This window comes from Eptesicus fuscus, chromosome 1 (assembly GCF_027574615.1).
Source record: "Eptesicus fuscus isolate TK198812 chromosome 1, DD_ASM_mEF_20220401, whole genome shotgun sequence".
NCBI lineage: Eukaryota > Metazoa > Chordata > Mammalia > Chiroptera > Vespertilionidae > Eptesicus > Eptesicus fuscus.
In genome coordinates, this window is record NC_072473.1 from 5,923,858 (window position 1) to 5,938,331 (window position 14,474).

Consider the following 14,474-nt stretch of genomic DNA (forward strand, 5'->3'; position numbering starts at 1 on the left):
TATTAAAACACGTTTTATCACTTTTCTAATTATTTTAACTATTCCTCCACCATTACCATTGAACATACTAGTCATACTTTATTAGTATTTTAAAGGCAGATATAGCAAATTTTCCGTATAATTTTTAAGTAGACTTAACTTTTTAGAGCAGTTTAGGTTCACTGCAAAATTGAGCAGAAAGAGAGAGTTCCCTTATGCCCTCTCCACCCATACATGCACAGCATCCCTCATTATCAACATTTTTACAATGAGCCTACATTGTGGCATCATTATCACCTGAAATCCATAGTTGACATTAGGGTGCTCTCTGTGTTGTCCCTGTGTTTTATCTTTATCTTATCTGTAATTGACCAAAAGTTTTATATTCAGAAGTTTTAAGAAATCATGAACAGTTCTAATATTTGAAAAACTTAAAATTTACATATGCTGTATTTATTCATTAAGCAACCAAATTTTACTTATCAACATTAGGAATTCTTTTTCGGTCCATCAGTCTCTAAGTTTGTCATTACATTTCACAATTTTATTTTTGCATGAGCATTAGTCGATTATATAGTGATTAGAGCAGTAATTAATCTACCTCACATGCTTGAAGGTTTTTACTACTATAAAATGCCATGCAGAATATTTTCTTTAAAGGAAAACCAATAGAAAATAAGTCATGTCAATGTTCTCAGCATAGATGTAGTAAGTGATACTGTATTGGGAATATACACTGAGTGGCCAGATTATGATCTCTGAACGCATAATAATCTGGCCACTCAGTGTATATCCTATATAATAAAAGACTAATATGCAAATTGTCCCCTCGACCAGGAGTTCGACCAGCAGGCAGGTCTGCCAACTGCCCATGTCCCCTCCCCCTGGCCAGGTTGGCTGGACCCCACCCATGCACACGAATTCATGCACCGGGCCTCTCATTTTATATATATAATCTCAATCTCTCTCTCTCTCTCTCTCTCTCTCTCTCACTCACTCACTCACTCTCTCACTCTCTCACTGAGTGGCTTGATTATTATGTGTTCAGAGATCATAATAATCTGGCCACTCAGTGTATATTAAGAATAGCTACCCAGAATGTTTGTTTAAAACTATTTGCAGTATACTTTAGCCATTCATAGTTGTAAAGACAGTAAAAATTTGATTTATTTACATTTTGAAGCAATAATTTTTTAAAAAATTCATTGCAGTTGAAAGACCCTGGAATTCACTCATGACTCTCTTCATTGGTTCATCAAATGTTTGAGTGTTTATCATCTGTAAGGCACTAATCATTTCTGTCATTTGTTAGGCATATCTTCATTGTGAAATATTTGGAAATTAATTATATGATCAAGAAAAAGTATTTTATCCATATCTCAATATGTTATTGTAATTTATTTAGTAGTATAAGAAACAGCTTCAATTTTATATTAGCAGTTATCTTTTTTATTTAATCTGAAGATGATTTCTAGTCATATTCAGAAACATCTTAATTCATCATTTAAACATTAATGTAAAAATGTCTATTTAATTAATATTTTTTCCTTCAGGTATTTACTATGCAGGATCTATTACAACTCATTAAAATCAAGCCTGAATCCAGTCTCTACAAATCACTGGTAGGATTATTTAGTTTTTATAACCTGCTTTGGTTTGTTAATTATATCTGAATAGTTGAATAAAAGTGAAATGTTTTCTTTTAATAGGTCTCAGGATTTGATAAAGAAAACAAAAAAGGTAGGAGCTTTCATCTTTACAGAGATATAGTACCATCTTTGTCATGTACTTTTCCTATAAAAGTATGAAACAATTTTTAGAGGGAAGAATAGGGAATCAAATTTGAATTAAATTATGGATTTTTTTGCTGACAATAACTGACCTTTTTAATAAACAGTAGAGTCCATCTATTGTTTTGACAAATGTAGATCATTTCCTCTAAACTTCAACTTTTTAAATAGCTCCTAGATACTCAAATAAGATACACTTTGAATAATTATAGAGGTAGTGTTTGTACTTCAACTGGGTTTTCAAACTTCCAGTAGCATTTTAGGATGAATTTCCTTTGTTCAAAGCTTAGTCTGGCTGAAAGGAAACATCAGTTGAGCTTCCCAGCTTCATCTAGCATCCTAGTAAAATTTCTAAAACTCAAAAACTATGAATAGCAGACATGTCAGGAATCCTAGTGGCAAAGTTTATATAGAACTTTGGGCTAACTGTAAAATAGCCACTGTTAAAATGAAGTGATTTTAAAACTTGGTGACTTCCAATTAAGAAGGTAAGGCCATCAGAAAACATGTAGGAAGATATTTTGCACCTAACTGTTGTCTATCCCCTGACGGGGACCTGTGTGTCTTACGAAAACACACACTCACAAATGAGGTCATATTATAGATAACTGTTTTCTGATTTGCTTTCTTTGGCCACCAACATATCTTTCTATAGCCATATTTAGACTATTTTTAAAAAACGTTGTTAATTAACCACCTGCTGATGGAGGTTTCGTTGTTTTCTTATTTGGGTTTTTCCATTAGAAGCAGTGTGCAGTGTGTATACCCTTTGTGTACAGTTCACCCTTTGTGGAAGTGTAGCTGTGTGAATTCCTAGAGGTGGAAAGACTAGGTTAAAGGGCATGTTCATTTTGAATACACAGATATTGACAAATTTCCCTCCTGAGTGATTGAGCCTGCCAGTCTCCCGACTCTTGTCAGCATTTCACATATGATCAGAGTTTATCTTAGCAGTCTAATTGGGAAAATAGGATCTCTCTGTTGTAGTATTAACTTGCATTTGTTTATGATTTTATTTATTTGACATTAAAAATTTTCCCTCTGAACTTTGTCCATGCTCTTTTAAGAATTTTCTTACTGATTTGTAAGATCTCTTTTATATATGAAAATTAGTGCTTTGTCTCCAAAATATAGTAACTATTTTTTCCAGCTATCATTTGTCTTTTGACTGTATTTCATGCCACATATAAGTTCTTAATTTTTATGTTGTTAAATATTTCTCTTTATCACTTCTAGATTTTTGTGTCATGCTTGGGAAGGACTTCCCTCAAACTATTCTTTAAAAATACATAATGTAAAACAGGATAATGTGATAAACCCAAAATTTGTAAACCATGACTGAGCAATGGTTGAATGAAAGTTGTAAGACCAAACTTACGTACATTGTGTTTTTTTAGGTTTTCTCTTGGAGTTTCTAAAAGAAATGGCACAATATCTTCAGGCTAAAGAGACTTGTGACATGGATACTCAGACAAGTCCGATGTTGCCTAGCAAAGACTCTCTTGGTAATTGCAGGCTTCTTTTATAATTTCAGGTTTTCTGTTTAATTTTTTTGAATGAAGGAAATGACCTCCTTTTCCATGTTGTCTGTGTTCCTAGACTGGGAGGGATGTAAACTGCAGGGGGGATGCTCATTTCCTCTTGTGTCATTGCTGGAAGGGACCAGTTCTTCCTTCAGTGCTGCCCCTCCCTCCATGATCACCAGGGGGATGCAGAGGCCCACATTCTTGTTTGTTGGGTTGAACATTCAACTGGGAGGCTTTTCCCTGTTTTATCTAACTTTATCTTCTAGCCACTAATGTGAGAAGAGCTAGACTGTTTATATTGCGGAGAACTAGAGAAGTCAGTGGCCCATCACTTCATTTTATAGTTGAGGAAACCAAGGTCGCCAGACAAAGGAAAAGCAACTTGGAAACACCCAGTTTGGGTCAGAACTGAAACTGGAGTCCAAGTTTTCTGGTCCATGATCCAGATCCTTTTCCATGGTACAGCCTTTCTACATACAGTACCATCATGTCTTTAGTTGTATGCTCAGAAGAGAAACAGCTGGCTAAAATGCTGTGATTAATCCTGGCTCCTCCTCACTCATAAGGAGCAATAACTTGTTAGACAATAAGATCAAATATCTTAATCTGCTTCTGCCAGCCTTTTTTTTTTCCTGTGCATACTTTTTGGTGGGCACTGGTATTCACATGGTTGAGATTGCACTCTTGGTGTGGGTTTGCACTCTAGTTAACGTTTGATTCCGATCCACATTTGGTGTGAGTGCTGTGGGTATGCTGGAGAGAGCACTGGAATAAGAGAATCAGCAGACCTGGCTTTCATCCCAGTTATGCCATTGTATAGTTGCTTAGCCCTCTGGGAGTCACCTACACTGTGTGGGCACCTGTGTCGTCTGTAAAATGGAAGACTTGAAATTCATGATCTTTGATTCATTTTAAGGTCAGTGTTTTGAACATGTGACTCTACTTTTCACCAAAGACCAATAAAAGAACTCTGCTTTGGCACTTAGAGACTGGAAAGAGATGCCAGTGTTTTCTGACTTAAACTTTGCTTTCTTCTTCACTGACATTGTATGATGAAAATTTTCAAACATTCAAAAAGTTAAAAGTTTTACAGTTCACCATTAAATTTGTGTTATACTTGCTTGATCACTTTCTGTCCATTCAGTAATCTATCTTAATTTTTTGAATTATTTCAAAGTAAACTGCAGACCTCCCTGCTCTCATCCCTGTACTCTGCTTTTGAACAGACCTCTTGCTCACCTGACCTCATTCCTCTATTCTAACTGCCTGTGTTTTTTTAATAGCTGAGAAGCTTCAGCATATTGACGATCAGTTTGCAGGTGCTTACCCTCAGCATCCAAAATTAGACTCTTTAGAAAAGAAGTTAAATGAATATAAGAGAGAAATAGAACAACAGCTTCAGGCAGAAATGCATGAAAAGGTAAGTTTATTTTGTTGCTATTAACAAAATGATATTTTTGTTTGTTTTCTTAATCTTAGGTATGTAGGAAAATATCTAGAATCTTTATTAATGAATGTGATACTATACTGTTGTGCATGATAGTTTTCTTTCCACTTGATGCCATTTCTTTTTGCCTTTTGTTTTCTTTTTTTATATATATATTTTGTTGATTTATTACAGAGAGGAAGGGAGAGGGATAGAAAGCTAGAAACATCGATGAGAGAGAAACATCGACCAGCTGCCTCCTGCACACCCACTACCGGGGATGTGCCCGCAACCAATGTACATGCCCTTGACCGGAATCGAACCCGGGACCCCCCAGTCCGCAGGCCGACGCTCTATCCACTGAGCCAAACCGGTTTCGGCTCTTTTTGCCTTTTGAATGAATCCTGATAGGTACAGTGAATGAGATGGAAGTAAAGGTGAATTAAACTAAATATATTTAGAGTGTGAATGTTAAACCTAACCATGGAGAATTTGTTACTATTTTTATAGTACTGTTACTGGTACTTACAATTATTTGTGATCAATTGGCAGTTGAAGCATTTCAAAAATACTGAAATAATAAAAATTAAAATGGAAGAGAAAAGAAAGTCTGAAAAGGAAATAGCCAAGTTCTGGAGTGAGGTTGAGAGAACTTGTCAAGCAAAATCCGAAGCCCTCCTTAATCGGGAAAAGATATCCCTGGAGAGAATTCAGAAACACCAGGAGGTAATATTTTAAAATTGTTCAATGGGTGGCTCTTTCTGCAGCTGTTAGATTGGCTCAAGGTCCAGGAGTGAGATGGGACATTTGATGGAACAATTGATAGCCCAGGCCCTAGAGGACCAGTAAGGACTGTGGTCAAGAGTGCACGTGGAAGAATCAGCCTTGAAAAGGATATGTAGACTTCTTTTTCCGAGACTGCTGGAAGGAAAAGTGGAAGTGAATGTTCGTGTCAGAAGTGTGAGACACTCACAGTAAATTAGCGGCAGATGTGAGGATTAGGTAGTGACCTTGAGGAGAGGATCAGAGGTGTGGAATGGCTACTGGAGTGGGGGAGGGGAAGGAGCAGAGCAGCTCTCTGAAGCAGATGGGACTGCTTGAGCTGTTTGGGGGTTCCTGCTGAAGTGGGCAACCTGGAATTGAAGTAGAACTAACCAGGTAATTGTAGGTCATTGTTCTTTTGTAGCTCTTGGGAGGATTTGGAAGCTCAGTGAGAGCAGAAAGATGGTGGTGGTTGGGGAGTGGGGCTTTATAGAGCTGAATTTGATTTGAGACTGTTTAATTGAAGACATTGGGGTTCAGCATGATGGTGAATAGAACCAGAGCAGAGGGTGGATGGCTACTAACCCAGGGGAGAAGGGAGAGTTACATGGCCATCTCATAGACATCAGAGAGTAGGTCTGGGGATACTGGCAGATGGGAGAATAAGGGGTGGACCAAGAGAACAGAGTTGCAATTGAGCTTCTAGGTGAAGTTGGAAACCATATGCACTATGCTTCCATCCAAGCAAAGGCGAAGGTTCCTGGAGTTAGAGGGGCCTGGGGCTGTAAGCATCATCCATGTGGCCATTTGATCTTGGCACCCAGGAAAGTGACTGGACAGGATGTGGAGAGATTGAGGAGTGGCGGGAAGTGTGTGTCAGCAGCAGGGATTGGATCCACTGCTTTAGGGAAAACAGTTCCTTTCCCAAGGGGTGTCAAACCAAGGGATTGGGGTCATGGTTTCCTATGTGCAGCCAGAATTACTGATACCAGGAGATGGTCGAGTAAAAGGCTTCCTCCCAGTGTCAGCCTTCCTTGGAGCTTCTCAGTAAGACCCAGTTATTAATGGTGATTGCATCTCCTCTGATTTTGTGTAGCATTTCTGGGAATTGCACTCATTTTAGCTATAAAAATAAATGGAAGCACTGGTTTTCGAGATGATGGGTTATGTTCAGACTAACACTTTCATCTTCAAGGTAGTTGACTGACTAGATTAGATCAACCAGTTAGTTGACAGCCGCTGTCTCCATTTAGTCACAGATTCCCTGAAGGCTCTGGAGAAGGTTGTCATCCTCAAAAAGGCACCTTGCCTTTACTCTGCCACCCGAAAGTCTGTCCCCTTCTCTCCCTGGTAAAACTGTCCTGTCCTTCAAACTCCAGCTTAAATGTTGCCTCCTGGTACACCTTCCTTGATTCCCATTGATGGACTCATTTAGGTGTCATTCCTGCCATGGAGACTGGACTCTGGTTGTGAAATCATCACATTGTAGTATGATGGTTTCTCCCTTAGTAAATCGTGAATTTTTTCAGTTCGCAGGCCGACACTGTCCACTGAGCCAAACCGGTTTTGGCTAATCGTGAATTTTTTAAAAGATGGGGACTATATTCATCTTTTCATATCCAGCTCCCAGTGTGCTTTCTGACATGATATTCAGTAAATCTTTGCTCGGTGAACACGCAAATGGAAGTGTGGCCTGTTTTTCGGGGCTTCATACCAGCTTGCTCATGCTGACTGAGGCAGAACACCCTATGAATTGAAACTTTCAGGCAACAATTGCTGAACCATAGGGATTCTGCTTTGTTAAGTTTTATTGTTGAATGTATGTTTCATTTCTTTTTTTAATTGAATTGATCAAAATTTTAAGTAACAGATGTTAAGTAGAATAATTACACAGGGATGTTAGGAATATAGGGTAATGTAGCTTAACAGTAATGGGGGGAGTAGTAAGTTCTTGTGTAACTAGAACAAGCAAAATGCATACCTTGAGGTGGAACCTCTTGAAAGTGAAATTGTTCCTCTAAATGTCTGTACTTTGTTCTCTGGAATGTAAGAAGCAGTCCATTAGTCCAAATCTGTTTTATTTTCTTTAGCTTGCTTGCTAAAAATTAATGCTTTCCTGTACAGATGGAGACAAAAGAAATTTATGCTCAAAGGCAGCTTCTACTAAAAGATATTGATTTGGTAAGAGGCAGAGAAGCAGAGCTGACACAAAGAGTTGAAGCTTTTGATTTGTAAGTAATGTTTTCATTTTTAATATTCAGAGTCTGTGAGTTTAAGAAGAACTAAATACATATGATTATTCTAATGCTAATTGCCAAGTAGAGTTCTTGGTTGTAAAGGTGCCATCACCTGGTTTTAAAAGGCACAAGTTGAGAGAAACAAAGACTAGGATTTTGCTTTTGAAATATTAGACATTGGGATGAATAGCAGAGTGAGACACCATCATCAGGCTACAGTAAAACCAGACCAGTACTTGGAAGAAGCTAACAACTCTTAAGAAATCATGTTGCACACTTACATTCAGTCATTCAGACCTAACGGTTGCATATGCATGAAGTAACTGAATTACAAACTGCTTTGCTGTCAGAGGAAATGCGGTGGCTCTGACTTGACTTGTACTGGGCAAAACTGATGTGTGTGTACTTTTTTAAAGTGCTCACCAATGTTTAATTCACATCTTACCTGACATTAATGGCAAGCTCATCAGTCTCATTTATGCAATAAGCTTTCTTTCCCATTAGGTTCTGCTATTAGTTGATACTCACAGATACTCTTATTTCATTAAAGGATTTGTCCCTATTCTTCATTAATGTTCTCTCATTTAATTATTTTTATTGATTTCAGAGAGGAAGGGAGAGGGAGAGAGAGATAGAAACATCAATGATGAGAGAGAATCATTGATTGGTTGCCTCCTGCACGCCCTACACTGGGGATCGAGCCTGCAACCCAGGCCTGTGTCCCTGACCGGAATCGAACCTAGGACCATTCAGTCTGCAGGCCGACGCTCTATCCACTGAGCCAGACCAGCTAGGGGATGTTCTCTCATTTATATAGGCTCAATTCATTTGATTTTTCCTCTCTGCCTAACTTACTCTGTTTTATGCAATAGTGAAGTGATAAATTGATCATGAGAGCAAAGAAAAGGTGACAAAATTTGGATGGAGATGGCTCATGATTATATCATCACTTTATCTTCACTTCCCCTAGCCCCGTGGTCAGCAAACTGCTGCTCTCGAGCCACATGCGGCTCTTTGGCCCCTTGAGTGTGGCTCTTCCACAAAATACCACGGCCTGGGCGAGTCTATGTTGAAGAAGTGGCGTTAGAAGAAGTTTAAGTTTAAAGATTTGGCTCTCAAAAGAAATTTCATTGTACTGTTGATATTTGGCTCTGTTGACGAATGAGTTTGCTGACCACTGCCCTAACCCTTCCTCGCTTCAAAGGATGCTGTATAAGCCAGTAAATGTTTACTGCTCCATTGCTTTACAGATTAGCCAGCAGAGGGAGCTAACACAAAGAGCTTTTATTTCTTGGAATGGTCAGCTTTCCCTAGCATTTCCCATGGCTTGATCCTAAGTACCTATGAACCTGATTCCCTGGATCTGGGTTTGGTTTGTGGTTGATTTAAGGTCTCACTTGAAGATCATTCCATTCTTCAGTATTTGGAAGTTCTCATTGATCCATCTACCTTCTCTCTCTCGTTTGGCACTCTTTTTTTCAATATTCAATCACTAGATTATTAAATTCCAAAAACAAATCTGTCTTTAATATCTATGGGCTAATCCGTTAAATCTCACAGAAACAATCTTACAGAAGAACAAGTACTAAAGTACACTAAAGTTTGGTATGTAGCTTTAATGTAATAGCATTATTCTTTCACCTCTGGATTGATTACAGCCATTTATCATCTGTAACTTTTTTAAATGTGGGTTGTCTTTTGTGAAAAAGCACTTTGGTCTGGACACTTTCCCACTCCTTGCAGCCTGGTGCCACCATGCTGCTCCATCTGCTATTTCAGATCTGACGTAACTCGGTCAGTTCATAAAATAGATGGAGGACTCCGGCTATTTCCATTTATTTCCCAGAGGTGACAGTCACATAACAGTTTTAGTCCATGGAGCTAAAAATCACATATTTTTTCTCTTAAAGTCTTTATTTCAGATATTACAGCTTTTTATCTGATTTTTATGTTTTCGCTAATTTCAGGGCCCAGAAGCTACAACAAGAAAAACATAAAAGTGTGGCTGATGCACTTAAGAGACGGGAACTGAATATAAAGAGTATGGAAGAGACCTTTGACCAGAAGCTCAAGAATGAAATTCTAAAGTAATTGTTTGGCATTCTTAAATAAGTAATATGTTTGAATTAAGTTGATGGCAACACTAGTGAAGTAGATAAGACTAACATTTTCTGGTGAAAGTTCATGTTTTCATTGATAGTCAAGCCTTTCCCATGAGTATTTAAGATAGTTTTACAGAGTTACAGTACAGAGAATAGCATCTCTGCTCTTTCTTACTCGTAGCTTCTCTAACATGTATTGAGGGCCTGTAATTTACTTTTATTTTTACGGTACCTTGTGACTTTCTCAGCTCACACTGCTGATGAGCTATAAAAGTGGAATTATAATCACCTTTAGATCTCTTTTTCCATACCCCACTCATACTGCCACTAAGATGGCGGTATCTAACAATTTATATATTCTACCTAGTGGTTATAGTGTTTGTCAGGGGACATGTACCTTTTTTCCTTCAAGATTCTGCAAAGCCAGAATCAAAAGAAACAAACTGAAATTAACTATATGAAGAAGAAAAAAATGATACAGGGAAAGGAAAATACAGATAACTGGTTACTATGGCTTTCCTATCGTCTGAGTTTTATTATATTACAGTGACTAATATCTTAATGCAAAGATGTTAAGCCCATATGGTAACTTTTCTCACCAGTGCTCAGTATAGTATCTAGCACATAATAAGTGTTTGTTCACTTAATATTCGTTGAGTAAATTCTTGTTGAAGAGATATCTCAACTGAGCTGCTCTGGTATTTCTTAATCATCGGCCCCTTTTTACTGCCTTGCCCATAATTTGTCATTAATATTCCATTACATAGTACTTGCAAATATTTCTTGAGCTTATTCTTTTTGTAATCTTTATTGTTGAAAGTATTGCATATGTCCCTTTTTTCCCCTATTGATCCCTTCTAGCCCGCTACTGCCCCTCCCCCCAAGGCCTTCACCATCTTGAGGCTTATTCTTTAAAAGAATTCTGATAAAAATATAGTACCTTTCCATATATTGAGTTTGAAATGATGGATGTTATCGCTCCATACTTTTATGTGAGCTCCTCGAGTATAGTAGCAAACACTGACATATCTGTAGTTGTTAAACTTTTAGGATTAAATGAGTAAGTGTGTATATTAACTTACACTGCCACATAGATCATGAGCTGTTTGGTGTTATTTGTCTGCTTTGGGTATCCTCTATGACTTTAACAAGAGTTGGAGTTCACAGGATACTCAGCACAGGAGTGCTTCCCCTGCCTCGCCCCCCTCCATCTCTGAACCAAAAAGTCTGCTAGGAGCAGTTGGTGGAGATAAGTAAAACTGCTTGAAAGTGTGCCTTTTAGTATTGCTAACCCAGACCTGAAGGTGGTGGTAGTTGGCTCAGAACACTGTGCCCAGCTCCTGAGGCAAAAGTTCTTCTGGTGGGAGGCGGGGCAAGGCAGATGGATTGGATGTGACTGATCTCTTATCTTTTGGGATATAGAGTCAGTTGTATCAGTGTAAATTTAACTTCATTTACTTTTTTGTGTCAATCCAGACCACTGGAATAATTGTTCTCAGTAACCTCACAATAACATGAGTTTTCGGGACCCATAAGTTTACAGGATTGCAGCAGGCTCTGACTGGACCTTGTATATTCAGAATTTAGATCTCTGGCCTTAGTACTGAGAGACCTTGAAGTTCTATATGGCCATGTTCATGCCCTTAGGCACCCGGGTGCCACAGAAGCTCACACATTGATAGGAATCTGTCCACGAAAGTGACAAGAAACTCATTTTAGTCATTCTGATTCTCAGGTATCAACTTGAGCTAAAGGACGACTACATTGCCAAAACTAACAAACTGGTTGAAGAAGACAGAAAGAATAAAGGTGATGTTACTACAAAATTACACATTTTTTGCCCTTTCAATTTTACAAAATTTAAAAAATAATCATTGTCTTTCACTATGTTTTTGCAAACCTTCCTGTTTAACCTTTTGTTTATTCACAAAGATCAGTTATTTACTGGCAGGATTTTACCCAACTTTATATACATTTTTTATTTTTTAAAATATGTTTTTATTGATTTTAGAGAGGAAGGGAGGGGGTTAGAAACATCGATCCACTGCCAACCAACTGAGCAACACAGTCCAGGACAAAATATAAAATATATTTTTTTAAATAAGAAAAGTAGTATATCAAAAATGACAACCTGAGAGAGAGTAGGGTTTTCAGGATTTTTTTTTCTCCCATCTCCCTCCCTCCCTCCCTTTTGGCAATCATCAGCTTGTTAATTATATTTATGGGTCTGTTTTTGTTTTGTTAATTTTTTTTAGATTCCACATATAAGTTAAATCATAAGGTATTTGTTTTTCTCTGTGACTTATTTCACTTACCATAATACCCTCTAGGTCCATCTATTTTGTTGCAAATGGCAAGATTACATTATTTTCTGTGGCTGAGTAACACTCCATTGTGTATATAAACCACATATTCTTTATCCATTCATCTATCAGTGGTCGTTAGGTTGCTTCCATATCTTGGCTGTTAGTAGTAATGATGCAGTAAACACAGGGGTGTATACATATATCATTTCAAATTAGTGTTTTTGGGGCTATATGCCAAGAAGGGGAATTGCTGGATCATATGACAGCTCTATTTTAATTTTTTCTTTAACTTATATTTTTATGCCTCATGATATTTCCACTTGACTCTAACCCCCTGAACTGTTATATAATTAGCCCAGGACTATGAAGGAAAGTGGAATAATTTTTCAATCTCTAGGTATTTTACCTTTCAGTATATTTCTAGGAACTTGCCTGTGACAAGAAGTTGAACTTCAGTGGAAATTTCAAAGGACTTGGAGTAAACCAGGGCTGGGTACTTGATGGAGACCTGCAAGGACACCCAGCGTGTGGCTGCTCCTCTGTGACTAACTTGTGGAGACTAATACTTCTTTAGCAATTAGTACCATTATGTAGTCAGATCATTATTTTTTGATGATAATATCTGTATAGACTTGTATTAGATGAAGTGAAAATGACAAAATAGTGACTATAAAATCGTAAGACAAATCTTTGTGTTTAAGGAAATTCAGATCTTTGGGCATGAAGGCTCTAAGCACCTGGTGTAACTCTGGTTGGTGTGTGTAATAGGAAGCTCACCACATAGTGACCGTTAGGACTAACTTCCCATCACCTGTTGGGTAAAAGGGCTTATTTCTCACTTGCCCTACTGATTTTGGACTCAGACACCTGCTATTTTAGATGATGAAATAATGGTCATTAGTTCTGACATTGGCCACAAATTCTTAAAATGAGTTCTGTATCCACTAGAAAAACATGTTGTTTAATTGGTTGGCTCTCTCTTTCAGAAAAAGCTATACTTTTGCAAGAGCAGCTATTGGCTCTTAATTCAAAAAAGGAAGAACTCTATCATTGTGCAACTCGTGTGAAAGAACTTGAGGTAATTGCTAAGCCTATTGTTTTTTGAAATTGATGTTAGGCAGTATATGGAATTTTAGTGTCAGTCATACATAATATAGCTTGTTACTGTCTTAATGAATTTGGACTATTATATGACTAAGAAGGTGATGGCCCAACTTAAATTAATGCAGTAGTTCTTCCTTTCAGTCTTAGTCTCCTAGGGAAGCATGGGAAGTACATCCTTGGGGACCTGGAGTTCTGATTAAATCCTGTGTCTCTCCCTTCCTGCTTGTGTGCTCAGACAAGTTCCTTAAACATTGGGGTGCTGCCCACATTCCTTGGTGCTTGAGGTTCCTTGGTGAGCTGACTTACGTGCCTAACCCATAGCAGGTGGCCAGTGCATTTTAGTTTCTGCCTCAGCCTCTTCCCTTCCCATCACCAGAAGGTGAACATTCCTGTCATTACATCGGGATCTTACAGGTTAAAACAGAATGAAATGTGTTTTTCACATGCCACTTTATTTTCCTTCCATTCATCACATGTGCTATCTGAAGGAAAGAGCTAGAACTTGACGTAACCTGAATATATCCTGCATATAAAATGTATTTTTATAGCTGTAATGACTTATTTATTTGAGAACTTTGTAGGCGTTTGTATACAAACATGAGACGTACAAAGAAAAGGAAAGCACCCACAGCATGTTTGTGATAGTTCACTTTTTCATATTTAAAAACATTGCTACAGTCTGATTGCTATTGGGACCTTAGTTGCATCTGGAAAACAGGTCATAAACTTAATCAGAAGCACTTGCTTTGTAGGCCAGGATTCTGCATAAGTATAAGGTTGGATGAACTTCCCCCGAAGTCAGGCTCTTCTTACTGCAGGGAATAAGACTTCTGTCCAATGACCTTAATTGTATTGTGATGCCCAGCTTAAAGCAGCCTGCCAGCTTTTGAGTAAGCAGTACTGCAGTCACTGTTCATTGAAAAATGCAAGTTTTTTTAAATTCCAGCTTGAGCTCGAGTCTCTCAAGTCCCAGTCCTTGGCAATAACCAAGCAAAACCACCTGCTGAATGAAAAGATGAAAGAGATGAGTGACTATTCACGTCTAAAAGAAGAGAAACTAGAGTGTCAGGCTCAAAATAAATTACTTATGCAACAACTAGAAGAGAGCAGAAATGAAAAAGTGCATCTCTTAAACTGTATGTCTTTTTCCTGATTTGCATGTCTTTATAATTCATATTAGCTTAGTATTACAAAACTGCTTTGTACTACCTGTAAAGGGAGGCTTCAATCAGAAAAATTTTA

At 37.9% G+C, this 14,474-nt stretch overlaps 1 protein-coding gene across 1 annotated transcript in view; it reads left to right on the top strand.

Annotated features, from left to right (window-relative positions):
- OFD1 (OFD1 centriole and centriolar satellite protein) overlaps positions 1-14,474 on the top strand; it is a 35,193-nt gene that overhangs the window by 6,322 nt on the left and 14,397 nt on the right. The window contains exons 4-13 of the mRNA XM_054720384.1: positions 1,533-1,601; positions 1,689-1,719; positions 3,167-3,274; positions 4,579-4,715; positions 5,274-5,447; positions 7,608-7,714; positions 9,688-9,807; positions 11,558-11,631; positions 13,115-13,206; positions 14,179-14,368. Of these exons, the coding sequence (XP_054576359.1) occupies positions 1,533-1,601; positions 1,689-1,719; positions 3,167-3,274; positions 4,579-4,715; positions 5,274-5,447; positions 7,608-7,714; positions 9,688-9,807; positions 11,558-11,631; positions 13,115-13,206; positions 14,179-14,368 (1,102 nt within the window). The remainder of the gene's footprint in view (positions 1-1,532; positions 1,602-1,688; positions 1,720-3,166; positions 3,275-4,578; positions 4,716-5,273; positions 5,448-7,607; positions 7,715-9,687; positions 9,808-11,557; positions 11,632-13,114; positions 13,207-14,178; positions 14,369-14,474) is intronic.